Source organism: Prionailurus viverrinus, chromosome E2 (genome assembly GCF_022837055.1).
Source record: "Prionailurus viverrinus isolate Anna chromosome E2, UM_Priviv_1.0, whole genome shotgun sequence".
Lineage (NCBI taxonomy): Eukaryota > Metazoa > Chordata > Mammalia > Carnivora > Felidae > Prionailurus > Prionailurus viverrinus.
In genome coordinates, this window is record NC_062575.1 from 34,570,738 (window position 1) to 34,598,037 (window position 27,300).

At 41.1% G+C, this 27,300-nt stretch overlaps 1 protein-coding gene across 5 annotated transcripts in view; it reads right to left on the reverse strand.

The window, feature by feature from the left end:
- The window catches only part of TENT4B (terminal nucleotidyltransferase 4B), a 75,581-nt gene that overhangs the window by 13,711 nt on the left and 34,570 nt on the right, over window positions 1-27,300 (reverse strand). For all 5 annotated transcript variants that reach the window (XR_007147464.1, XM_047836418.1, XM_047836416.1 and 2 more), the window contains exons 2-5: window positions 7,151-7,274; window positions 5,340-5,386; window positions 3,741-3,861; window positions 1,735-1,842 (exon numbers count right to left, since the gene is read on the reverse strand). Coding sequence is in view for 4 of the 5 variants with exons in the window: in XM_047836418.1 (XP_047692374.1) it covers window positions 1,735-1,842; window positions 3,741-3,861; window positions 5,340-5,386; window positions 7,151-7,274 (400 nt within the window). In the remaining variant the exon portion in view is untranslated. The remainder of the gene's footprint in view (window positions 1-1,734; window positions 1,843-3,740; window positions 3,862-5,339; window positions 5,387-7,150; window positions 7,275-27,300) is intronic.

Below are 27,300 nucleotides of genomic sequence, written 5' to 3' on the forward strand. Positions count from 1 at the left end.
CCCTAGCTAAGGACGCTGAGGGGAATACAGCAGGCCCAAACATCTAGAAAGAAGTCTTAACAGCCATCACCGAGGAGTGGTAGAACTACTAGTGACTTGTAGTTTGTTCTTGACACTCTGAACACACACTGGTACTGCTTCCAAAAGAAAAAAGTCTCTACTTTTGCAAATCATGTCAAAGTCGGCAAGCATGAGAAATAACTACAAATCTATGGAGAAATAATCATTTTTAAACGTTATGGTTGAAGTTGTAAATAGTCTCTTTAAAGAACAATCAGGCACATTTCCAACAGACTTTGATCTGCATGTATCCTTTGACTTGTGAAATTCCACTTCCAGAATCTTCCTACAAACATTTTACAAGTGTAAAGAAAGATGGCAGGTATGGACGGATGTTCAAGCACTTTCTACAATAGCAAAAAACCCTAGAAACATCACTAGAGGAATGCTACACAAAGCATGACATGTGCTGACAAAAGACTATTGTGTCGTCAAGGAAAAGAATGAAGGAAACCTGTCTGTGCTGATACATTAAGTATAAGACAATGTGTACATAGCACGCTATTCCTTTTGTTAAAAATTTCAAGAGGATAAACAAGCAAAAAAGAGGATGACTGGGGTGCCTGGGTGGCTCAGTCAGTTAAGTGTCTGACTTCGGCTCAGGTCATGATCTCACAGTTTGTGAGTTCGAGCCCCATGTCAGGCTCTGTGCTGACAGCTTGGAGCCTGGAGCCTGGTTCAGACTCTGTGTCTCCCTCTCTCTCTGCCCCTCCCCCGATAGCATGCATACTCCCTCTTGCTCTCTCTCTTAAATAAACATTTTTAATGTTTTTTAAAAAATTAAAAAAAAAAAAAAAGGTTGATGATGGCAAATCCCATGAAACCGATCTAAGCATATAAGGTATAAAGTGACTTGCTTTTCGTTTTCCTTTGGTAGTGGTAAATTTTCTATCATGCACATTATTCTCAATTTTAAAAAGGTTTCCTTTCTGGGAAAAAGAAAATTTACATACACCCAACACCTCCAAAAAGAGTGGGATTATGGACAGTATTTTTCTTTTTCTGCTTTTCTATACTCTGCACATTTACATGAGAATATAATGTTTACAACATGACAAAGTAGTTAAATTTATTTCTTACATGAAGAGAAAAAGGTGAATCTGTAGAGTTGATAAAAGTATTGTGAACGGACAGAAAAGATATTCTACATAAACCAAAGCAGTTAACATTTTTAGCTTAATGAGAAAAAGGCTGACACGTCTAAGCACGTGAATGCTTTGAAGATGTTGACAAATTCTACCCCATCTTGACAGAACCAATGAAAACAGACATTCTATCACTTCAAGACAAAGTCAGGAAACCTGCAGGAACTACCTTACAGGTGATTTGGGGGCCTACAGAGGTGCTTCACCTAAACTCTTAAGAGATTAAAGCAGATGACAAGAATCAACTGTTTGGCTCGATTTCAGCCCTTGTCTCCCTAAAAGGAAGGATCTAGAGCAGAGAAGTTCTTCAAAACGCTTTCCCAACCCTTAACCTTAAGTCACGTTATAAATTACTGATTATTACAAGCAGATTCAAGGAAAGTAAAACCATCCCACAGAAAAGAGGCAATTGTCAGCAATACACACATAAGTATAGTTTAGCAATGCATATCAGGACACCACGACAGAATCACAAAGCAAAACTCCACTCCTAGTAGTTTCACTGCATAAACACTATGCCTTCTCTGACCTTGGTAAAATCTTTGATGAGGTCAGCTGCTCGCACGCCATTCTGTACATTAAAGCTGATATCAACTTTCACTTCAGTAAAAGAATCTGTCAATTTAATAATAGGTACCTAAAAGAGAAGAAAGGCAAAATTAAAATATGTGGACCAAGTTAAATAACACACCAGAGGATGGGAAAGGTTACTAGACTTAAGGTCTTGACCTCCTCATACGGACAGAAAAACTCTTGAGTGTTCTGATTACTACGTACTACACAGTCTGCTTGGTCTTCTAGATACTTCACATATTTAGCACGGAGCCTCATACAATGTATATTATCATTTCTATTGGTTGAGAATTTTGAAATCAGGTAACAAAAAACCTTTCTCAACCTTTTGTACTTTGGACCTTTCTCAACATTTTGTACTTTGGACAACAGTTTCCAACTCGATCCTTATGATTAATGTCAGGTGTATCGGCAAATTGTTCCTAATAAGAAATCTGCTCTCTTAAGTCTGTTAATTATTGGCATTATTGGTCAGTTTTGCAAATAGCCCATAAAACAACCTACCAAGAGAAGTTAAAACCTGAGAATTATTCTCAAATAAAAAATCACTGGATGGTTTATAGAAGATATTAGAAATTCTCTTAAAAAAAAAAAAAAGGCTTGGGGCACCTGGGTGGCTCAGTCAGTTAAGCTTTCAACTCTTGATTTCGGCTCAGGCCATGTCTTGCGGTGGTGGGATCAAGCCACATGTTGGGCTCCATGCTAAGCTTGGAACCTGCTTGGGATTCTGTTTTTCTCCTTCTCTCTCTGCCCCTCCCCCCTCCACCAAAATAAATAAATAAACTTTTTTTTTTAATTTTATTTAAAAAAAGGCTCTATTTGCACTGTGTATTAGAAAACTCAGGTCAGCAAACTCTATGTACCAGAACTGGGTTTTCAAATTAATAGCTTTTTATAAGCTGTTTTGTTCTAAGAAAACTTAATATACAAAACTCCGAACTTCTAAAATAGATAAATTTATTTCCATAATGAGCATCTATGAAAGTTTTTTAATGGCTATTCTAGATAAGAGTTAAAATATCGAGTTGCTTGATCTACAAAATTTCAATTACAGCTGACCCTTGAACAACACAGGTTTAAACTGCGTGGCTCCTCTTTTACACAATTTTACACAATACTGTACTGTATTTTCCTTATGATTTTCTTAACATTTTCTTTCCTCTAGCTTACTTTATTGTAAGAATATAGTAGTATATGATATATATAACATACAAAATATGTGCTAATCAACTATTTATGTTATCAGTAATCCAGTCAACAGAAAGCTCTTAGCAGTTAAGTTTTTGGGGGGTCCAAAGTTACATGTGGATTTTTACCAGTGTGGGGAGTTGGGTCCCCTAACCCCCATGTTGTTCAAGGGTCAGCTGTATGAAGAATTTTTTTAAGGACACAAAGTAAGAGAGGACAGCAACATCCTCTGTGTGACTATAAAACTGTTAAATAAATATCCAAATTTTTATTTACACTTTTTAAATATAAATACACTTAGGGGCGCCTGGGTGGCTCAGTCGGTTAAGCGGCCGACTTCGGCTCAGGTCATGATCTCACGGTCCGTGAGTTCGAGCCCTGCGTCGGGCTCTGTGCTGACAGCTCAGAGCCTGGAGCCTGTTTCAGATTCTGTGTCTCCCTCTCTCTGACCCTCCCCCGTTCATGCTCTGTCTCTCTCTGTCTCAAAAATAAATAAACGTTAAAAAAAAAAATTAAAAATAAATAAATAAATAGAAATACACTTATATTTAAAAACTCTACAGTATTATATATGATAAAATGGAGTACTATATTTTAAAGAAATATATAACGACAACGAGTTCATCTGTTTCACATAAGGTAGTGTGATCATTAATGAAACCAAAGAATCATTCACTGAGAATCCAACTATGCTCTCCAAAACTAAATTTTAATTTTGTAAGCTTCATGCATAAGTAACTAGAGATTTTAAGATGAAATGCTAGAAGAACTTACAGTTGCTTTGTCTAGAACTTTGACCGAATCCTCATCTGCAACTTTATGTTTCCGGAGAGCTTCTTCCAGGGTCCAGAGGGGAAGGTTCTCCCACTTCCCAAATACCACAAGATCAATGTCACTGGGCACAGAACACACACACAAAAGTTGTTTGAAGAAGAAACTGTACCTGTTTTCACTTGCATTCGGGCTTACTTACAGACTTCAAAGTGCAATTAAAACCTATTTCTCACACTGCCCAATGAAGACTAAATGTGCTGTTCGTAGTTTTTTAGAGCAGAAGTGGAGGGTGGGGACTTTAACAACCTCCTCCTCCTAGTTTTTTCACAGAAGTCAGGCCTCAGGAAATGGTGATTCTGAAAGAAGTTAAAACCTCAAAAAATACCAGTGAACGTTTCCTGTTCATAAAGGTTTCTGGGACTAAAAAACTTAAGACGTTCTTACATGGATGAGATTAACTAATTAACTCTGATTTAGATTATTAAGTGTAAAAAGAAAGTTGCAAATGGTTTATCTAGGATCCTACCATCTGTGTAAAAAAGGAAGAAAACATACACACATTTCCTTTTCTAGGTATAAAATGTTCCTGGAAGGATGTGCAAGAAACTGGTACCAAGGAGCAGGGGACAGAGGTGGGATCCACACTTTTCATTGCAATTTTTTGTGCCCTTTTCAATATGAACTATGTGAATATACTGCCTATTCATAAAATTCAATTAATTTTTTTAGAGTGACACAGGGTTTTGCTGAAAGTCAGAATCTAAATAAGGAAAAATATTCATGAACTCAAAGTTGAATACTTTATGGCCTCTGTAGGCCTATGATAGCAATGGGCAGAATAGAAATTGCAAGGATCCATCCACATCAACACATTTTTTGTTTTTAATTTGGGTAAAGTAGATCAAATCAAGCTCAAATAAAAAATCATGATGGATGCCTATAGTTAAAATCATACTGTACTGCACACTCAAAATTTTGTTAGGAGGTTAAATCTTACATTAAGCATTCTTACCACAATAAAAGCAAAAACAAATACATGATGAAATTTCAGTATGTAGAAAACAGGTATTTACACCTTGGGGAAGCCTTATCATCCCCAAAAGGTCCTGCCCTGCCCCAGACTTCAGGGCCATGACTGCCGTGATTGAAGAAGACTAAAATTAATAAGGGACCTTCCTCAGAGAAGCTCCGGGTCAGGATGTGGGAACAAATCTAATAGTAGGAGTTCGTAATAAGAAATGACAGACCTGCCATTCCAGAGTAAATGCGGCTTTACAGTATAATCGGGTGTTTTGCCAGAATATTATATCAACCTCTGTGTTAGTGGGTTACGTTACAGAAGTGAACAGGCAGGGTAGTTCATTGTTAACTGATTCCATTTGCTACATGTTCTCTTTACATCTGACAGGATACAGATATCAGTTTGAGAAGATCATCTGAAGTGATGTTCTACCCCCAAGGTAATTCAAATAAAATACAGATAAAGTGAATTTGCATTCTGTAAATCTGTTTTGTTCCTACTCGCCTACATTCAACAGCCAAAATGAACACATTCTAGAAAAGGGCACAATATCCTGAAAGCTTCATAAATGTACTAACCTAGTAGGTAAATACAGGCCAGTTTTAAAGCTTCCAAATATCTGGACCTGAAATAGAAAAAAATTATTATATTAAGGTATTTATCAGATGAAAAGCCACCATGCTTTAGAGAAAGGTTGGTTTTTTGCTCCCCTCTATTGGTATTTTTTGGTACTACAAGGGCACTTTTTAATAACACCACGCTTTCATGAAGCAGGAATACTGTATCTCATAGGCAGACATTAGGAATATAGTTTAAATTTATAAGGTTAAAAGAACAAATGTACAGACTGAAACAGAAAACTCTCAAAAGTAATACCCAAGTTACTCATGCTCCCTTATAATCTAGAGACATGTTCAACAAATCCTTAATTTTGATTCCCTAAGCAGGACTCTTGTCATGGGTTACTGAGTTAGGGTCAGACTACTTCAGCTGCAGGCCAGCTCCATGCAGAGCACCAGGCAGTGTCATCCCAACAAGAAGCTGTGGCATAAAACTAGACACATCCTATCCCAACCGTGGAGAAGAGTGGAAGATTCAGTGTAGGCAAGTAATTGCAACAAAGGATGAATGGTGAAAAAGCTCAGCCTCTGAGGTGAGATGCACCCAGGAACCTAATCACAGCTACATGTTTTTCACCTGTAAACAAAAATATGGTTAAAACCCCCCCACCTCTAAAGGAGGAAGATTCATTTAAATCAGAGTTTCTCAACCTCAGCACTACTGACATTCAGGGCAGATAACTTCACGAGGGGCTGTTCTGTGCATTGTAGGATGTTTAGTATCAGCCTTGGCCTCTACTCACTATATGCCAGGAGCACCTCACCAGTCAATGATAACCAAAAATGTCTCCAACATCGCCAAGTGACCCCTGGGTGGCAAACTCACCCCCCAGCTGAGAGCTACTGATTTGGATCACACAGGAGAATCAATGTGAACACACAGAAGCTGCTCAATAAAATATTAGTGTCCTCTCCTCTTCCCTTTACCTACAGTATCTCATTTAAAGCTTTTCTGTTTTGCCACCTGAACAAAAGAAACTTCCCTGGCTTCCCCTTTATCATCCCAAGACAAAGTCTAAAGAAAAGCCATTTAACACAGAGTAACAGATTCTAATTTCTTTGAATGAATAAAATTGTAGAACAGACCCTCAAAAAAACCTCTAAAAAGTATTTAGTTTCAACAAGAACCACAAATAAGCAAAGAGGAAATCCTGGGCAAAAGTCCTATTCACCAGGTGGGTCTGCACGGGGAGACAAGGAGGGGCCAGAAAGAAGAAAGAAGGAGTGCCAAGATAGGAAAACAGACTGATGCCTGCATTAGCCTAAGAAAATGAGCTTCTTAGGACCTAAGAGATTCCTACTTGACATTTTCATTCAGCTATGAACACTTACAACGGTAGGCTGGAACAAAACAGTAATGGGATTTTGATCTATCAGATCCAAAAACACAGCTACTACAAAAAAAGGCCTGCCTTGTCTGTCTTCTCTTTGTACTAATGCTTCCTAAATATAGTTTACCTCTAGTCTTGCTCTTCAGCACTGCAAAGAAATAGTTTTAACTAAGTCATCCGATTCACTGCAAATAATTAGGAGGCCCAAAATTCTTTTTTTTTTTAATAGGAAATTTATTGTCAAATTGGTTTCCATGCAACACCCAGTGCTCATCCCAACAGGTGCCAGGAGGCCCCAAATTCTAAAGGCTAGAGAAGACTATCGCCCCTAAGTGTACAGACGCCTGCATGTGGGGACTCTGAGACACCAACACGTGCCCTCCCCCGCTACGGACAGGGATGTTGCCCTCAGCACGCAGCAACCAGACAGATACTCACGTCAGCGCTGGGCCAGAGCTCCTTAATCACACTCTCGATCCTGTTCACCACCTCCATCCGCATCTTTTCTTCCTCCGGTCTCGGAGACATGTATTCATAAAAATCACTGATTTCTTCATGCAGACTGAAGGGGGAAAAAAAAGCAGAAAAGCTAATGTGGGCAGGGCCAGTCTAATGAGAAATCACTATCTTAAATAACCTTATCTAATTAAGTCTTATGACTCCGCTGATGACTTTATGTTCATAGATTTCTACCTAAATGTTAATGCTATAACTGATGCTAGCCTAAAGTGGGAATATACAGAAGTTAATAGAAACTGCCAAAATAGTTACATAAAATAAGAAGTTCTAATAAGTCTTACCAGCCGCTCTCATAGCATTTATTATCTGCCTGTGCAGAACCCTGCCGGGTGTATGCATGCTGGTGATTTAAAAAAAATTTAAATGTAATACGTAAGGCCTGGCCTCTGCCTTTACACTTCCAATCCAGCAGACACACACAGAATCCAGATGACACAGGCAAGCTTCCTGGCCAAGGGGACCGGCCATCTTACCCCTCTATAATCCATTCCTCACAGGAACAAAACAGCTTATCTTTTGTAATGTTTGCTTAGTGAATCAAGAGTCAGATGAACAGGAGAGTCAGTGAGCATCAGCAAAGACCTGAAAAGAATGGCTGGCAGACAAGGCTCCATGGAGGAGCTAAAGACTCCCTGAGACCAAGAGGAACAAGGCTCATCCAGGAGGCACTGAGCAAACTGGACAGGCTGAGGACAACAGAGGAGGGAGAGAAGCCACCAAGGAATGCAGGCACCTGACCACAGTAGGCTCGGACTTTCCTAGGGGAACAAGGAGCTACTTCAATGTTTCTGAGAAGAACCAGGGAAAGACTGACTTTGAAAATGCAGCGTTTAAAGAAGATTCATCTGGCACCCGTGCAAACAATGGACTGGCAAAGAGACAAGACTGGATGCAGAGAGTAGTCCATAAATTACTGCAACTGCAGAAGGGCTGGATGAAGGCCTAAGGGAGGTGCTGGAAAGGAATGGGCTCCAGAGACATATCACACACACACACACACACACACACACACACACACACACACACGCAATGGCTGGGCTACAGAGCTCAAACAACAGTAGGAAAAAGGGAGGGAGGAAGGGTGCCTGTGAGTGCTGAAGCCTGACAGGCTGGGGAATCAACGAACAAGATGAAAGGAAAAACCAATGAGGCTGGCTACGGAGTTGAATGCAGTCAATTAATACCAGAGGACAGAAGAAAATGAAGGCAGCAGGTACAGCTCTGAGCAGTGACCTCTGGGAGGGAAAGCGAGGATGAAATGGAGGGAGATCTGCTAAACTTGTGTTGAATGGGGGCGACCCGGGAGGCCGGCTCCAGGGGCAGGCCTCACAGGGAGGGTCTCCTCTAGTACAACTGTGGTGGGCCAGGAGGCCAGGAGAAAAACACTTAACAGCAATGGCTGCCAAGTGCCTGGAAGAAAGAGGGGCACCCTGGGGAGGGGGGTGGCCACGTAGGGTGGCCTTGTAGTAACACAGTCTTGAAGGATCCCGGTCTAGAGCAGCTACAGGATTCACGGCAAACTGGAAACACCAGGAAACTAAAAATGGTTTTGAGGAAGGGAAAAAAAAAAAGATGTCTAATTCCCAACCCCCACTTGGCTATAACATTTTAAACATGGCTAAGTAAGCAATCAACAGTTTCTGCCTCTTCTAATGTTTTATTTTTAGGCTAACAGTCAAAAAACCTTGAGTTCTAGACTCAGACTTTGCCTGAGGGCAGTTGTGTTCCTTCAAAAAGTGACTGGCGCTTCCCAGCCTCGGTGTCCACAGGCACAAACTAGGGGCTGGGAACCAGGATCCTTTTCAGGCCTTAATGTCAAAACCTGGGCCATTCAGTAAGGAATGATTTGTAGCAGTGTTCTGCATGCGTACTATGCAATACTGCAGAAAAACTGGGTTTTAAAACTCCAGACAGTCCTGCACATGAATCCAGAGACTCCCAGTGGGGTCGACTCTTCCCAGGTACGCTTTTGGGTACCTTAGGATCTTCACCTTCTGATTTTCTATAAGGATTATTCCTTTTTCTCTAAATCCCTTTCAGCTTTTTTTTTTTTTTTCCCTCCCTTTCAGCTTCTTGAAGACAACAGCTAAAATAATCAGTGTAGAAAGTTCAGAGCTTGCACTGCTCTTCTGCATGTGTCTTTGGAAGGATGAGGACCACAGAGAAAAAGGAAAACAAACAGATTTCTTCTTATCTAACTGGATCGTTTGCTATAAATGATCAAAGCGTATTTGTGGTTCAAAAGCACTAGGGGATACTTCCATTTTAACCAATGAGGAAAAAGACCTCCTAAATGTGACTGTATCTACTCCACAGAGGCCCACTTCCCGTTTCTAAATATAGACGAAAAATACGTAGCCCAACTTCCAGTTAATCTTCAAATCACAAGAAACTGAATAAGGATTTATTCTCTAAACATTACTGAGTGCCTGTGTTCAACACACTAGAAGGAAAGAAGGCTAGTCAAACATGATCCTTGCCCTTGGTAATTTCCATCTAACGAAAAGAAATATGCATTCAAAGTAGTTTTGTGATGGGTAATATATAAGTGCTACACTGTTCCACCACAGGCAGGCTTCAGATGACCAGAAGGAGAGCTTGCCAGTGACAATAGCTGCAGGGAATGGAGTGAGTTGCCTTGCAGGGTAGTGAGGTCCCTGTCGCTGTGAGTGTAAATAAAGAAGCTAAATGGTCATGAGGCAAACAAAGGTCTAATAAGACATTCTTTTAAGATTTATAAGCAACCTCTACACCTAACGTAGGGCTCAAACCCACAACCCCGAGATCAAGAGTTGCATGCTCCACTGACTGAGACAGCCAACTCCCCCAAGACACTTCTGAACTTGTAAAAAGTAGAGAAGATTCTAAAATTCCCATTTATCACTAGATTTTAAGTTTCTAATTAGCATATTAAGTTATGTAAGCTTAAAAAAATTTTGTTAATCTTTATTTATTTTTGAGAGAGAGACAGAGTGCGAGCAGGGGAGGAGCAGAGAAAGAGGGAGACATAGAATCTGAAGCAGGCTCCAGGCCCTGAGCTGTCAGCACAGAGCCCGACATGGGACTCGAACCCACGAACCGTGATATCATGACCTGAGCTGAAGTCGGATGCTCAAACGACTGAGCCACCCAGACGCCCCAAGTTGTACAAGCGTTTAAAATAAGACCACCCTAGGGGTACCTGGGTGGCTCAAGTCGGTTAAGCATCCGACTCTTGATCTCAGCTCAGGTCTTGATCTCAGGGTGGTGAGTCCAAACCCTGCATTGGGCTCTGTGCTAAGTGTGAAACCTACTTAAAAAAGAAAATCTTTAGGGGCATCTGGGTGGCTCAGTCAGTTAAGCGTCCAACTTCAGCTCAGGTCATGATCTCATGGTCTGTGAGTTTGAGCCCCACTCTGGGCTCTGTGCCGACAGCTCAGGGCCCGGAGCCTGCTTTGGATTCTGTATCTCACTCTGCCCCTCCCCAACTTGCACTCTCTCTTGCTCTCAAAAATAAGCACTAAAAATAAATAAAAGGGGCGCCTGGGTGGCTCAGTTGGTTAAGCGGCCAACCTCGGCTCAGGTCATGATCTCGCGGTCCATGAGTTCGAGCCCCGCGTTGGGCTCTGTGCTGACAGCTCAGAGCCTGGAGCCTGTTTCGGATTCTGTATCTCCCTCTCTCTGACCCTCCCCTGTTCATGCTCTGTCTCTCCCTGTCTCAAAAATAAATAAAACGTTAAAAAAAAAAAATTAAAAATAAATAAATAAATAAATAAATAAATAAATAAATAAAATTAAAAATCTTTAAAATAAGACTACTCTGAACGTTAATATTCCATGGAACCATCTCCCTATTTAGGAAAAACTGGTTCCACAGGTTATCCGATTTCTTTTACTGATTTGCATGTGCAATATTGGACGAGGGAAAGAGGAACATGGAAAAAAGGAGGGCCACTAAAGCTAAAACAAACTTGAACAATAAGAACACAAGAACCCATCTCACGTCAGCCAAGGCCATCTCCTTCCCACACTGAATACAAACATGACTTCCTCTCTTGCCTATATGTAACTAGCTGCATGTAAAATACTTAAAGACCTGAGTGTGAAATCTTAGTACATTTAGGAAATCAACTTCCAGTATAGCTTTTACATAATCTTGAGGGGACTCTATCTCTATGGACTTTTACTGGCATGGCACCATGTATATCTAGGTGCCTAAAGAATCCGGAAGGAACAGAATCCCATTTTTGGAGTGCCCACTACATGCCTGGCACACTTTATTAAGGTCAGCACAATGACCTAATAAAGACTGGAGACTAGAGAAACTTTGCAAGCTTGCTTTCACAAATTAACGGAACTTTATGCCTGTGAAATCCTCCACTTACACAGGGGAATTTTCAGTTCCTCCCACATCTGGATCAAAACTCAGTATGATTAATTAGTAAATACAGCTGAAGGCCTCATATCCAGTTTTACAGTTTCTCATTTTAATTAGAAAATATAACTCTTGATCAAAACTCATGTATGACCAAAGCACAGTGCCCTCTATTAGGACATCAGTGGAGGATGATGTGAGTTGGAAAAGTGAGCAAGAAAGCACACCACACCTCCTCTTTACAAAGGATAAGTATGTAATATAAAAGCAATATAAAGTAAGTGTCACTATGTAACTGGAAAGGATGCCATGCTCCAAAAAAGAATGAGAATCAAAATTAATTTGCTGGGGTAAAATTTACGTTGACCTCAAAATTAATGGTAACACAAAAGTTTAATGTGACAAAGAAAGAGATATAAACAAAAAAAGTTTCTGTATTTTAAAAACTACAACGCACAGACAATTTAAGTCAAAATAGAGAAGTGAAAAAAATCACTTTTGCTCTAAGATAAGCTCTACCAGAGGAGAAATGCTAGCCTTTCCAAATTATACAAATTCCATAATGCTTATCATATGGCAGGGTTAAAAAAAAGGCTAAAAAAAAAATGGCCCTCAGAAAGCTCAATTTCTTGCTATAGAAAAGGGAAGAACTTGTTTTCACCTGGACTGCCCAGGGATGGATGTGAGCAGCTGAGGAGTTCAGCACCCTTAAAGCCAGAGGCAGCCTCCCAGATTCATCCCAGGCCAAGGCAGGCAGAGGAGCCCCCGTTGGCCGCCACTGCGGCTCAGCCCACATCCGTTCACGGGCTAACACCCGTTAACTGAGGGACACCTGCTGGCCTGCAACACGCCTGGGCCACCTCCACACATCAAGGTCCAGCTTTTCAGTTTTCAGAATTGAAGTCCTCATTAATTATTAACTTCAGACTCACATGAAGGCACTGGCAAAGTTCTATTTAATTACCGTCCATAACAAGATACCCACCCCCCTGCAAAAATGCTCAGGTTAATAATAACTAATTTTGACAAAGACATATGGAAAAGGCACCTGCATGCTATGTGTGAAGGTATAAATGACCACGACCTCTCCAACAGTTGTTGTATTCATTGATGATAAAAAACATTTCTATGAATAATTTTTAAAATTCCCCTTCTTTCATTAAAATCAGGATTCTGAAGAGACACCTGCACTCCCATGCTCGCTGCAGCATTACTCACAATAGCCAAGATATGGAAACAACCCAAATGTCCACGGACCAACGGATAAAGAAAACGTGGTCTATACCTATGACATTATTTAGTCTTTAAAAAGGAAATCTTCAAAGTTGCAACATGGATGAACCTCAAGGACATTATGCTAAATGAAATAAGCCAGTCCATTTATAATGTGTTACCCAAAATAGTCAAACTCACAGAAACGGAGAACAGAATGGTAGTTGCCAGGGGCTGGGGAGATGTTCAATGGGTATAAAGCTTCAGTTAGGCAAGATGGATAAGCTCTGGAGTCCTGCTGTTCAACAGACCCGTAGGTAACAATACTGTATTATGCACTTAAACATGTCTGAAGAGGGCAGATGTCATATTATGTTCTTACTGGAAAAAGGGGGAGGGGGACACAAGGAAACTTTTGAGGTGCTGGATATGTCTATTACCTTGATTGTGGGGATGGTCTCATGGGTGTATGCATATGTCCAAACTCATCGGGTTGAATATTTGCATTAACCAAGCATGGTGTTTTGTATACCCACTATACTTTAATAAAGCTGATTTAAAAAAAAAAAAAGTCACTTCCTGGGGTGCCTGGGTGGCTCAGTTGGTTAAGCGGCTGACTTCAGCTCAGGTCATGATCTCATGGTTCTTGAGTTCAAGCCCCACTCTGCGCTCTCTGCTGTCAGCGCAGAGCCCGCTTCGGATCTTCTGTCTGTCTGTCTGTCTGTCTGTCTCTCTCTCTCTCTCTGCCTCTCCCTTGCTCATGCTCTCTCAAAAATAAAAAAACATCAAAAAAAAAAAAAGTCCCTTTCTTTTCGCCCTTCAGAAGCATTTCCACGAGGGAATGATGATATTCACCACAGTATTACCTGGAATACGGAAAAACTGAGAAACAACTCAATGTCCATCAATGGAATCCAATTAAATAATCACAGCAGTACTCACTGACCTTCTCTTAAATTATAGCCAATAAGCCATAGAAAAGAATGAAATAGAGCTATATGAGCCAATAGAGGAAAATCTGAGATTTGTTAAGTTTAAAAGAAAAAGCATAATGTGTTTCACAAGATTCATTTTATGTTCATTCAAAAGACACACACACACATTTCTATCTTCATTCCAAATTTTCTAGGAGAATTGTTAACAGCAATTACCGATCACCTTAAGGACAGGGCATGACAGGACAGTTAGGGAGACTAAAGGTTTTTTTCACATCATGCTGTACTAGTATATGCTTCTTTCTAAACCACCAGTGTATATTTGTTTGTCTGCTTTTCTAAAGGGGTTATTATCAGTTTAAAGAGCTTATAGGCCATTTGTCATTTTTTAAATATTTTCCCAAGTGTGTGTGCGTGTGTGTGTGTGTATTTCTCCACACCCCCAACCCATATAACAGGATTTATATACCATACTGTTTACTGTGATTAAATCTGGTGAGTGAATTGGGGGTGGGTGGGGATTCCCTTTTTTTAAATGTATACATTTATATAGTCTACCTTGCAAAAAATACATGCATATTAATTCCCATTATGTGTGCGTGCGCATGCATGCATACACATATATTTAAAAAAAAAATTTTTTAAGTAAGCTCTATGCCCAATGTGGGGCTTTGGGCTTGAACTCATGACCCTGAGATCAAGAGATGCATGCTCTACCAACTAAGCCAGCCAGGTGCCCCATGGTTGTATATTATTATTACTTTTTTAAAGTTTATTTTATTTATGTATTTATTTTGAGAAAGAAAGGCACAGAGAAAAAAGGAGAGAGAGAGAATCTGAAGTAGGCTCCGTGCTGCCAGCACACAGCCTGATGCAGGGCTCAACCTCAAAAACCCATGAGATCATCCATGAGCGGCAACCAGCTGGACACTTAACCAACTGAGCCACCCAGGCACCCCAGCCCACCACTGTATATTTTTATAACAAGATCTTTATAACAATTAATATTCACTGAAGAAAACTAACATTTAAAGGAGAAAAAGACTCAAGTATCTAGCCTCACACATCAAAAGGTTATATACCTAGTCACTGGAGACCCTGAGCAACTGTAGAAGGAACTCAGGGGTCAGCCTGTGAGCAGCACTGACCCCTGGGGACAAAGAGGGACCCCAAATTCACACACACAGCAACAGACACATGACACAACATTTGGGAAGCTACTACATGCCTGACACAGTATGTGTATTGAGTTTCTGTTGGTGTCTGACTCACCCTTTCTAGGGATTTACAGACTTAGATGTGTGTGTATACAAGACAAGTTTCTGAAGAGTACACAAAAACTGCTGTAGTCCTCTGGGGAGGGGGGACTCTGAGGTGCTGGGATTTATATGCTGTACAGTTTGATTTTTCTGAAATGCACGTAGGCACCAAGAGACGTAACTAACAGCAAGCCCCGGGGCGATCCTGGTGCAGTCTGAACATCTTCAAGGAGGCTCTAGAAGCCGATTTTTACAAAGAAATTGCCACACACACACACACACACACACACACACACACACACACACACACTGGTGCTCCTGCATTTCCAGCTGCCAGCTAGACACCCTACCTAGATGTCACCACAAAATCAATGAATCCCAAACTAAATTCCTTATCTTTCTCCAAAACCTATTCCTTCTCCTTGTGTTTTCCTCCTTCAATTACTGTTTCCCCAAATGGAAACTTCAGTCTTTCCTGGTTCATCCTTCTTCCTCATCCTCTGGAGCTAACAGGTCTCCATATGCTGTCCCTCCTACAAACACACACAAACAAAAAACTTCCAAATCAGACTGTGTGCTGCCTTACAGCTCCAGTCCTTTCTCTCTGTCTGTCAGTGCTCAGACTCTACAGCAGCCTCCAAACTGGCCTCCCTGCCCCTGGCCTCTCCCTTCTTTAGGCCATCTTCCACTTCCTCAACCGACTTTGCTTCACCTCCAAACTCCTTATCAGGACACTTCCTACCTTTTTAGGCTCTTCTCCCCAGTATGGCCACCAGAACTTCCAGGCCTTCTCAAGAACCCTAATCCTGCCTGGGCAGGCCTGTGTCTGGAAGACCTTCTCACTCAGCCTTTGAGAGCTCAAGTGTTACCTCCTCGATCAACTTCCCAGACATGACATTCCTTTGGATCCTCTTCAGTGCTTCTGAACCGCTCTGGTCCACTCCTGCTTCCCACCTAGCAGTCAACCCCAGAGCCATTACCTGCCTCCAGGCCTCCTCATTCGGACTCGGCTCTCCTGCCTTCATTCGGCTGTGTGCCCAGATCCAGGATGCAGCACAGAAATGCCTCTTTAGGAAGGGACCCTCAGATCACTGGTGTACATCTATCCACACCCACGTCTGGTGATAAAAATGGCGATTATATGCCTTAAAATGAGCTCAGTACCAGGATCCAAGGAGAGGGACACCCACACAGTGTGGGTCAAAATGTCAGAACAAGAAAGGAGGGCAATTTGGCCCAAGAGCTAGAGATGTCCATCAGAGGTAAAGATGGCTATTCTACTTTGTCAAATGCAGCCTAAGGAGACAAGTCTGCACATGCACTGAGATACGGCTACAAGAAAATATCCCCGGTGAACATGTAGGTTTTTTTAAAGCCAAGGCTTACAAGTATTTCAAAAGTGGAATACCTTATTATTTTAAATTTTAAAGTCTGCACCATGTGTATGATCTTCTACAATATTGATAAGGATACAGCAAGGTTGCTTGAAAAAAACCCATGCCTAAGTTAGGAAGATCACCAGTATCAAAGCTAAAGAAAAAGCCCTCTATCTCTTCTATTTATTGACAAGAAATATATTCATACCCCCAAATAATTCTCACTGTACTCTAAAGACGTAAAAGGAGGGAGAGGGGCATCTGGGTGGCTCAGTCAGTTAAGCGTCTCACTCTTGATTTCAGCTCAGGTCACAGTCTCCCTGTTAGTGGGTCTGAGACCTGTGTCGGGCTCTGGACTGACAGCGTGGAACCTGCTGGGGATCTTCTCTCTCCCTCTCTCTGCCCCTCCCCGCACTCTCTCCCCCCCCCCCCCAAAATTAATAAATAAACATTGAAAAAATAAATAAATAAGGGTGCCTGGGTGGCTCAGTCGGTTAAGTGTTCGACTTCGGCTCAGGTCATGATCTCGCGGTTTGTGAGTTCGAGCCCCACTTCAGGCTCTGTGCCGACAGCTCAGAGCCTGGAGCTTGCTTTAGATTCTGTGTCTCCCCCCTCTCTCTGCCCCTCCCATGCTCAGGCTCTGTCTCTGTCTCTCCATAATAAATAAATGTCAAAAAAAATCAAAAATAAAAAAAAATAAATAAAAGGAGGGAGAAAATATGGATGATGGCATAAAATTATTCAAAAGGGAAAATGGTCTACAGTCTTACTTCTGCAAACTTTGCAGGCATTTAAAACTGTTACTCATAGTTAAGGAGTGTCCCGTTTGCCCTGTCAACCCCTTCTTGGTTAGGACATGGGAGTGAAAGTGCAGGGAACAGATCCTGCCTCTGTGTCCTAGAGTATAAAGTTTTCATTTTTCTTCATCTTTTCGGAAGCGCTCATACCTGCTTTCCTAGAAATGAGAGCATTCCTTTCGATGCCATCGTCTGTTGCTCTCGGTTTCTGGAGCACAGCTTTATTAGGCCAGTGTTTCACAAGGATGGCTTTTTCATTTCATTTCCTCTCTGTCCCTTCGCCCTTTACTGCTCTGAAGAGAGATAATGAAAACCATCTGACTTGTTTCCCCAAGACTCTTACTTTTGACACCCTCCCCAGGCACTACTTTCAAGCAATTATAAGGTAAAGGAGAAGAGAGAAAAAAGGGAAGGACTTGCTTTATTTAATTCAGCCATTAAATTCTTTCCCCTTCCAGTAAAAATTCTGAACAACTCCGTGACTCTGAGTACATCTAAGAAAATCGGGACAACGCTGGGAAGCTCAAAGAATAGTTGATAGCATTCCCCAAACGAGATCAAACATCTTGACATAAAAGTTTAGTTATTAAGTTTACTCCCCAAAGGGGAGGTCTTCAAATATTTGCTGAGTGGAAAAAACAAATAAATGAGGTTGAATCTTTCCTTATTGGCAAGGTCCAAATGCCAATGAAAGTAGTTCACTCTACAGAAGTTTGTTACAGTCTTAAAGAGAACGATAGAGTGTAGATGTGTTTCCATGCAACTCTGATACCAAAATTTTATTTTTTATTTATTCATTTATGTATTTATCTTTGATGAGGGGCTGGTGTTTAAGAACAAACACTGCTCCATAAATATATAAGCACTGGGAATGTCTTCCCCTGTGCTGGGGTTCTGATAAAAAAGGCACAGAACCAACACAGGGGTACCTCACTTTCGAGGACTACTACTCATGAAAATCCAGATATCTAAAACATATTAGAGGTGACTATTTGCTTAATAAAGAATTTATATCAAACAGGGTAAACTCCTGATGCACATTTAAAGTACTGTAACTATGGGTAATGATTACCTTGGCTAATGGACCTGGGAATTAGCCTAACATGGAGAAAGGCTTCCATAATCTACTGCTTTTTTTCCTGAACTGTTGAGATCTTTCAGATAAGTATTGGTATTGTTCACAGAACTTTTTTTTTTTTTTTGAGAGAGAGTGAGCATGTGAGCCAGGGACAGGGGCAGAAGGGAGGAGAGAGAGAGGGAGAGACAGAGAGACAGAGAATCTTAAGCAGGTTCCATGCTCAGCCCAGAGCTTGACACAGGGCTCAATCCCATAAACGCTGGAATAAGGCCTGAGCTGAAATTAAGAGTTGGATATTTAACCGACTGAGCCACCCAGGTGCCCGTATTGACAGACTTTTAAAGTTGAAGTGAAAAAAAATGAAAACAAATGGATTTCACAAAGAATTTTACACATTCACAGAAAACCTACTGTACGTCAACCTAGGGTAACTTTATGAGGTCCTATATTCTTTCAGAATTACCAATATAATAAACTCTGAAACAAAGTATGGGAATTTACAGCTGTTTGGAAAAGTACGTGGGGGGAGGGGGACATAAAAATCACCTTTAGCTCCACCCCCTCTAACAGCAGCAAACACAGTAGGGGGTGAGTATGCGCCAGACATATACACTGCCAAACACCTGCTGCAAATTGCTTTCTTTACTCCACACAGCACGTTAGAGTCAGTGGACAAACACAGTGGTCATCTGATACTGTAAGGAAGAATCTTCAATTACCACATATTATTCCAGGATATGACTATACCATAATTTTTTCTACCAGTCCTTTATCGCTGGGCATTCAGGCTGCTTCCAATTTTTCACTACTATAATTAACATGATAATGCTACCTTTGCACATAAATCTGTAATCAACCCTAATTTTTCTCTTAGAATAAATTCTTAGGGGGGGAAAAAAAGAATAAATTCTTAGGGGGCACCTGGGTGGCTCAGCGGGTTGAGTATCCAACTTGAGCTCAAGTAATGATCTCATGGTTCATGAGTTCGAGCCCTGAGTCAGGCTCGTGGCTGTTAGCACAGAGCCCGCTTTAGATCCTCTGTCTCCCTCTCTCTCTGCTCCTCCCCTGCTTGTGCGCTCTCTCTCTCTCTCTCTCTCTCAAAAATAAATAAACCTTTTAAAAAAAAAAAGAATAAATTCTTAGAAGTGGAATCCCCTTGGTTAAAAGTTATGAACAGTTAAAACTTTTGAAGAAAATTTCCAAAATACCCTCTACCAGAATGGACACTGATGTAGCCTCCCACAGAAATACATGAAGACCCTTCCCCAAACTCCACAGCAATGGGAGGTATTTTGGGTTTAGTCTTTGATTCCTAATATGGTTAGAAATGTTCTCCATGTTTACTGAACATTGTATTCTTTCTTTTTCAACTCATTTCAATAAGCTATTTGATGGAATTAACATAGTAGCTTAAAGAATATCAGTTGGAATCCAACCTGAGTGGGGGCTTTATGTCTCCAGGCCCGTGTCCCATCTGGGCAGTGAGGATCATGGCACTTATCTTGGCAGGTTTCTAGAGGGATTCAACAAGAGCACGGGCGGGATTTAGCACAGGGTTTATGGCTTACTTAAGTACATAGTAAACCCTCAGTACGTATCATCTATCACTAATTATCATTAACAAATATTTGTTGACTACTACAAAGTGGGAGGCACTAAGCTAGGCACTGAGATACTACATTGAACAAGGCAGACATACCCCCAGCCGTCACGAAGTTTATGGCCTATTGGGAATTAACCTCTTTTTTTTTTCTTTAATTTTAATTTTTATTTTTTGTGTTGCGTTTGTCTTATTTTCTTTCTGATGCATTAGCGTTCTTTCCATATTATGGCTATTAACCTTTTGCCACAGACAGCAAATACACTCCCTGTTAGTTTCTCCATGTTGTGAAGTTGCTTCAGTGAAGTTGCTTCGTAACTTACACTATGAACCTTTATCTAAGAGGAAGAGACAGCTAAGGTAAATGAACCTAACTAAAATAAGAAAGGTCAACTCACACGTAACCTCACTGCTGGGAGGCACAAGAGAGTGTAGAGGAGGTGGTGTCTGAGAGCCCCACGCCCCGTCTACAGGAAGTGGCTCCACTTAATGCGGCCAGTTGCTGCCACATAGGAATCTGAATCCATTGTTGCCAACACTTCCCATTTTTTCAAGATAAGCCAGAAATCCTGACTTGTAGGTAAATTTTTATTTTACAATCCTAGCACGGGGGCCCCTGAGTGGCTCAGCTGGATAACTATCTGACTTCGGTGCAGGTCATGATCTCACGGTTTGTGAGTTCGAGCCCTGCGTCGGGCTTTCTGCTCTCAACGCAGAGCCCACTTCAGATCCTGTCTCCCTTCCTCTCTGCCCCTCCCCAGCTCGTGCTCTCTGTCTCAAAAATAAACACATGAAAAAACATTTTTAATTAAAAAAAATAAAATTCCTGCACAATTTTCAAAAGATAAATTACACAAGACAAAACAGTGTAGGCAAAATAGAGCACGTGTGTGCAGTCTGCTCCAGTTATTAGGCTATCCGCCCGTAGTCTCTGCTTTTCAGCCCTCCTTTTTCTATGTCTCAAAAGACTTTTTTTACTTTGAGATTAGAAAAATATCTGACTATAAGGAGAATGAGAAGACCAGCCACAGACTGGGAGAAAATATTTGCAAAATACACAATGTGATAAAGGGCTGGTATCCAAAACACACAGTACAAATAACTCCTAAAACTCAACAATAAGAAAACAAACGACCCAATTAAAAAATGGGCAAAAGACGAATAGAAATCTCACCAAAACAAACAAACAAAAAAAACAAAACAAAACAACAAAAAACCCACCACAGATGCCAAATGAGAGTATGAAAAGACACTCGACATACGTCATCAGGGAAATGCAAATTAAAGCAACAAGAAGACGGTTCCATACACCTATCAGAATGGCCAAAATCCAGAACCCTGACAACATCAAATACTGGTGGGTGGGTGGGAGGGTGGGTGGAGCAACTGGAACTCTTGTACATTGCTGGTGGGAATACAAAATGGTACAGTCACTCCGGAAGGCAGTCCGGCAGTTTCTAAACACACTCTTACCATAAGATCCAGCAACCATGCGCCTCAGTATTTACCCAAATGAGCTGAAAACTTGTCCACACAAAACCTATAAACAGATGTTTAGAGCAGCTTTGTTCACAATTGTCAGAACTTGGAAGCAATCAAGATGTCCTTCAGTAAACGACCAGATAGAAAAACTACGGTACATCCAGACAATGAATATTACTCAGTGCTGAAAAGAACTGAGCTATCAAAGCCATGAAAAGTCATGGAAGAAACTTCAATGCATCTTACTAAGTGAAAGAAGCCAATCTGAAAAGGCTACATACTTTATGATTCTAACTACATGACATTTTTTCTGGGAAAGGCAAAACTATGGAGACAGTAAAAGGTTCAGGGGTCACCAGAGGCTGGGGGAGACGAAGGGATGAACAGACAGAGCACAAGATTTTCAGGGCAGTGAAACCACACCGTATGATATTATAATGGTGAATACAGGTCATTATACATTTTTCCAAACCCACAGAAGGTACACCACCAAGGGTGAAAACTAATGTAGACTATGGACTTCGGGTGATACTGATGTACCAATGCAAATTCATTGATTGTAATAAATGTACTCCATGCTGGTGGGGAATGGGAAGAAATCTCTGTACTTTCCACTCAATTTTGCTGTGAACCTAAAACTGCTCAACAAAACAAAGTCTATAAAAAAAGTTGACATTATTTCTTCTAGTTAGTTTTTTTCCCCTGTTTAACGATCACTTACTTATTTGGAATTTTACTGAATATGGTCAAAGGCAGGGATGTAATTTTTTTTTTCAAATAGTTAACCAAGTGTGCAGCACCCTTTACTGAATACTCCATCCTGTTCTTAATGACTGAGTATACATTTGCCACCCCAGTCTGCCCAATACTCTGTCTCCACCTTCCCCCAGTAATTCTGTCACCCCGTGCCGCACCCACCTTGGGAACAATTCCTCTCCTGATTGTTCCGTGTGGTTCTGGTGAAACTGCACAGCAGAGACAGCTGGAGTCCTGGATAGAACTGGCATGGGTGACCCTGTTAGTGCAGCATCCCATGGTCATGGCCCAGGGACGGGCACATGACCCCAGCAGCACACACGGCGTCCTTCCTTAAGATTTTACATACTGACAGCAAGAAAGGTCATTTTCTTCCTTGACCTCTGCTGTAAAAATAGAAGCCTGGAAGTGTCAACAACCACACCTCCTTTTCCTCTAAGCTGCAGAAAGGAAGTCCATCAGCAATAGGACAGAAAGGAACCAACCCTGAGAAACAAGCAAAGTCAGGAGAGAGAGGGCATTTGAGCCTCCTCTGGAGTCACCGAAGCCAGTTATCACCCCAAGGGTACTCCAGGTACTTGACAAAATAAATGCCTTTGTTTGGTTTTTGCTTAAACCAAGATGATTGATTTTCTTTCTCTTGCACTTGAAAAAGTCCTGATTTATACACAAAGCCTTTGTCTATATATTAAACTCATGCATAGTTGGGTCAGGTGTTAGGCTTTCTTTTCAGATCTACTGCTATTTCTATCTATTCTAGGGCTCAGATTACTCTTTAAAATTCTTGTATAAATCTATAAATACCTGATAGTACAAAACCAATCCTCCCCCAAACTCTTAGTTTTCAAAGTGTTCCTCGCTATTCTTGCCTGTTTATTCTCCTGGATGCTCTTCAAAATCATTTTAACAAGTCACTCTCCCCCGTCAGAAAAAAATTCACTGGGATTTTTCTTTGAATTACATTAATTAAAAAATTAACGAGTTGGTTTAACATCTTCAAGTATTCTATGTCACCACTGTAACGTTTTTTGTTTTCTTCATATTTCTGGCATTGTTTTAAATTATTTGGGGAGTTTTGATGCTGTAGTGAGTAAAGTCTTTTTCTTTTTTTAAATTATATCCTCTGTTACACAGCAAAGCTATGGACTTTTGTATGTTTATTTCATAATCGACCAATTTTCTAGCCCTACTTCACAGGCTAGAATTACCAAGATAAGGCCAAATAATATAAATAATTAACAGACAAATTTCATTTAAGCCTCCCTCAGTAAACTCATTTTCAATAAACATGTGTTATACATTTTGCCAGTATAAAGCAACATGGTAGTATCTTTCTTGCATTATAACAACGATGACGATGACTAAAATAAAATAAAAGCCACAACTCTAAGTATGTGGCTTCCCTCTAAACAAATTTTACAAAGAAGCCAGTAAAATACAGTAAGAAACAAAAATTCTTTAAATTAAACAGAAACCCACAACCCTAATAAAAAAAAATAAAAATAAAATGTTGGCTCCTCCCCCCACCCTATTCCTAACTAGATAATTTTCTTAACAGAATAGCAAACAAAACAAAATAGAAACAATACATCTGATACTTTCACTGAGTGGCCAACCAGCATATCACAGGAAGACCTGTTTGCTGGATGTGCATAAAATTTAAAACATTTGATTATAAAAATGATCTGGACCCCATACTGTTTCATCAGGTTAAATCTCTCAGACCAAATTTATTTTAAATACAGTAGCTCTCTGTTTACCACCTAACTTCTCTTGAAAATCTGCATAAGTCCTTAGCAGTCCCACCTCTCTGCAATGCACTGTGAAGTTCTTCGACACTATTTCTTCCACTCCAAAGTGAGGCCTGAGAGGACGGCTATTTTAAGAGTATTTCTAATATGTCTACACTGGGCCACACAGAACTTTATCACAATAATGCTTACTCACCAACCGTGTTAAGACTCTCACTGAATTTATCCCTAATCCCTGAAAACAGTTTAGAGTTCTTAAGAACTACAGACAAAATAGATCTATTAGCCTGCGAAATTAAAGCATATGTATTATATACACTTTGCATACGTACACATTTTTTGGAAGACATGAGTACTTTGATAATTTTAAAAGCCTTGTAATAGTAATAAAATAACGTTGCGATTATTCTTCACTCACAGAAGATGAAATATGTAAGTATTGCCAGACTTTCATCTCTACATGCTAAAGCTTTAATAATGGTAAAAATATGCTATATCACCATACCAGACATGATTTAAAGCTTTTCTGGGGCGCCTGGGAGGCTCAATCGGTTAAGCCTCTGACTTTAGCTCAGGTCATGATCTCACTAGTTTGTGGGTTCGAGCTCTGCTTCGGGCTCTCTGCTATCAGTGTGGAGCCCGCTTTGGATCCTCGGTCTCTCTCTGGCCCTCCACTGCTTGGCATGCACGCACGCACATTCTCCTTCTCTCTCTCTCAAAAATAAATAAACGTTAAAAAAAATGTTTAACTTTGCTTTTGGTTTCATAACTCTGGACCATCATGTGCACACCCGTAGCTGTGCAGCATCCTTTGGATCAGCCTGGGGTCTGAATATGCCCTCTGGGGCTTTGCTATCAGCTCATTCTTACCTTGCCATTCTGACTGCCGCCCTTTCTCTCTTTTCAAGCTCCTATTCCACTTAATACAGGCATTTAAAAAAGTAAACTCACGAGAGCTTAAGGGCTCGGCTTCTCCAAAGAATCAAGCTCCCAGATCTGGTGCAAGGCTTTGAGAGCTACACAGACAGGACCAGAGTGCCCTGTGGAGGGGCCTCGCCTTGACAAAGCATCTTGCTTCTGTATGGTACTCCATATTTTTCAAAGAGCTCTTATCTATTCCCTCTTTCAATCACCTACAATAATTCTGTGAGGCAGGCTTGGCAGAAGTTACTTGAGCTAAAATAATTTTTTCCTTCTTGGATGGAGAATAATTTCCCTAAGCTCACACAGAAAATCAACAGCAGAACCAAATCCGAAAAACAGGTCTCCTCACTGGAACACGCCAACCATTAGGATCAGAGAGGTAAACTTACTTTCAAATCCCAGCTAAAAGTTTTCCAGCTGAGTGACCTTTCAGAATTTACCAACTTCCCTCCGTCTCAGTGCTTCCATCTGTAAAACAGGGATGGTAATACCCACCCAGCAGCTCAGTGAGGCCCCCAGCCTGCTGCCTGGCACCTGGTACACTTTAGAGCCCTACTGACCCCAGGTTTCAGCTGCCTGGGGTCTTCATGAACTCACACACACACACAAAGGCGATGACAGGTTACCCAAACAGCAGTCACTTAATATGGCCCAATCCTTCTCAGACCTTGTTCACCTTTCTCATCTTACCTACATTCCCACAGACACTTATGGAAAGCAAAGATGTGCCAAGAACCATGCCAGAAGTTAGCTGGATCACTTAATCTTTGTTACATAAGGCACACATCCCATCTGGGATTCCAGCATCTGCTACTCTGAGCTTACTATTCTTCCTTTCCAGCAGCCTGACTCCCTTAGCCCTTGGCCCTTTGCCTGGAGCAAAAGCTAACTCCAAAGTGTTTCAAAAAATAACCCAAGTATCACAAGAGTTCCACAGCACCTCTAATACCCACTAATTCCTTCATACCACAGATCAACAAACCACACCCACAGGCCAAACCCAGCCCATCCACTTCCTACTTCTGTACAGCTCACGAGGTAAGAATATCTTTACTTTTTTTAATATTTATTTTTGAGAGAGAGAGAGAGAGAGAGAGAGAGAGAGAACACAAGCAGGGGAAGAACAGAAAGAGAGGAAGAGAATCTTAAGCAGCCTCCAGGAGGCTGGGGCGGGGGGGGGGGGGGGGGGAGGTGGGGGGGGTGTGTGTGCTTAATCTCATGAACAGTGAGATCATGACCTGAGCTGAACACAAGAGTCAGATGTTCAACTGACTGACCTACCCAGATGCCCCAGAATATTTTTACATTAAAAAAATTTTTTTTAATGTTTATTTTTGAGAGAGAGAGAAAGCCGAGTGGGGAAAAGGCAAAAAGAGAGGGAGACACAGAATCCGAAGCAGGCTCCAGGCTGTTAGCACAGAGCCCAATGTGGGCCTCGAACCCACGAACTGCATGATCATGACCTGAGCTGAAGTTGGCTGCTTAACCATCAGAGCCATCCAGACGCTCCTGTTTTTACATTTTTAAGTGGTTTCAAATCAAAAGATGAATAACATTTTGGGACAGGTATGAGTTAAATGCAATTCAAATAACCGTATACAGGGGCCCCTGGGTGGCTCAGTCGGTTAAGCGTCCGACTTCAGCTCAGGTCACGATCTTGCGGTCCATGAGTTCGAGCCCCACGTCGGGCTCTGGGCTGATGGCTCAGAGCCTGGAACCTGCTTCCGATTCTGTGTCTCCCTCTCTCTCTGCCCCTCCCCTGTTCATGCTCTGTCTCTCTCTGTCTTAAAAATAAATAAACGTTAAAAAAAAATTTTTTTTAAACAAATAACCGTATACATACAAAGTGTTACTTGTATAGCCATGCTCATCCATTTACATATTTTCCATGGCTGCTTTCATGTAGGACAACAGCAGAGTTGAGTGGTTGAGACAAAGGCTTAGAACCAACAAAGCTTAAAGTATTTACTACCTTTACAGGGAAATGCTGCTGACCCCTGCTCTATATGTAAACTCTATAATATATCCAACAATAACTTGATAGATCAAGTCTACCAACTTACATCAAGTACTGCCGTGCACTACCTTGTCCATGACTTTGGGGGGTGGGTGGGTAAATAAATCTATACAGTTAGACTTACAGTTTTTATTTATTATTATTTTTTAGACATAATTTTTGGAAGTACTATAGTAACAATGGTCTCCTCAACATTTTCAGTGCTCCCATCCCAGTTCATATCAAACAGTCAACTAAGGTCATACTTGTTACTTATTAAAAAGACTTACGGGCACCCAGGTGGTCAGTTAAGTGCCTGACTTTGGCTCAGGTCATGATCTCACCCTGCATCAGGTTCTGTGCATACAGCTCAGAGCCTGGAGCCTGCTTTGGATTCTGTGTTTCCCTCTCTCTCTCTCTGCCCTCCCCAGCTCACTCTCTCTCTCTCTCTCTCTCTCTCAAAAATAAATATTTTTTACAAATTTGAAAAAAACTTAGTGTTAAGTGCTATGTGCTTGCCTATACAATGACATTTAATTATAAACTAAA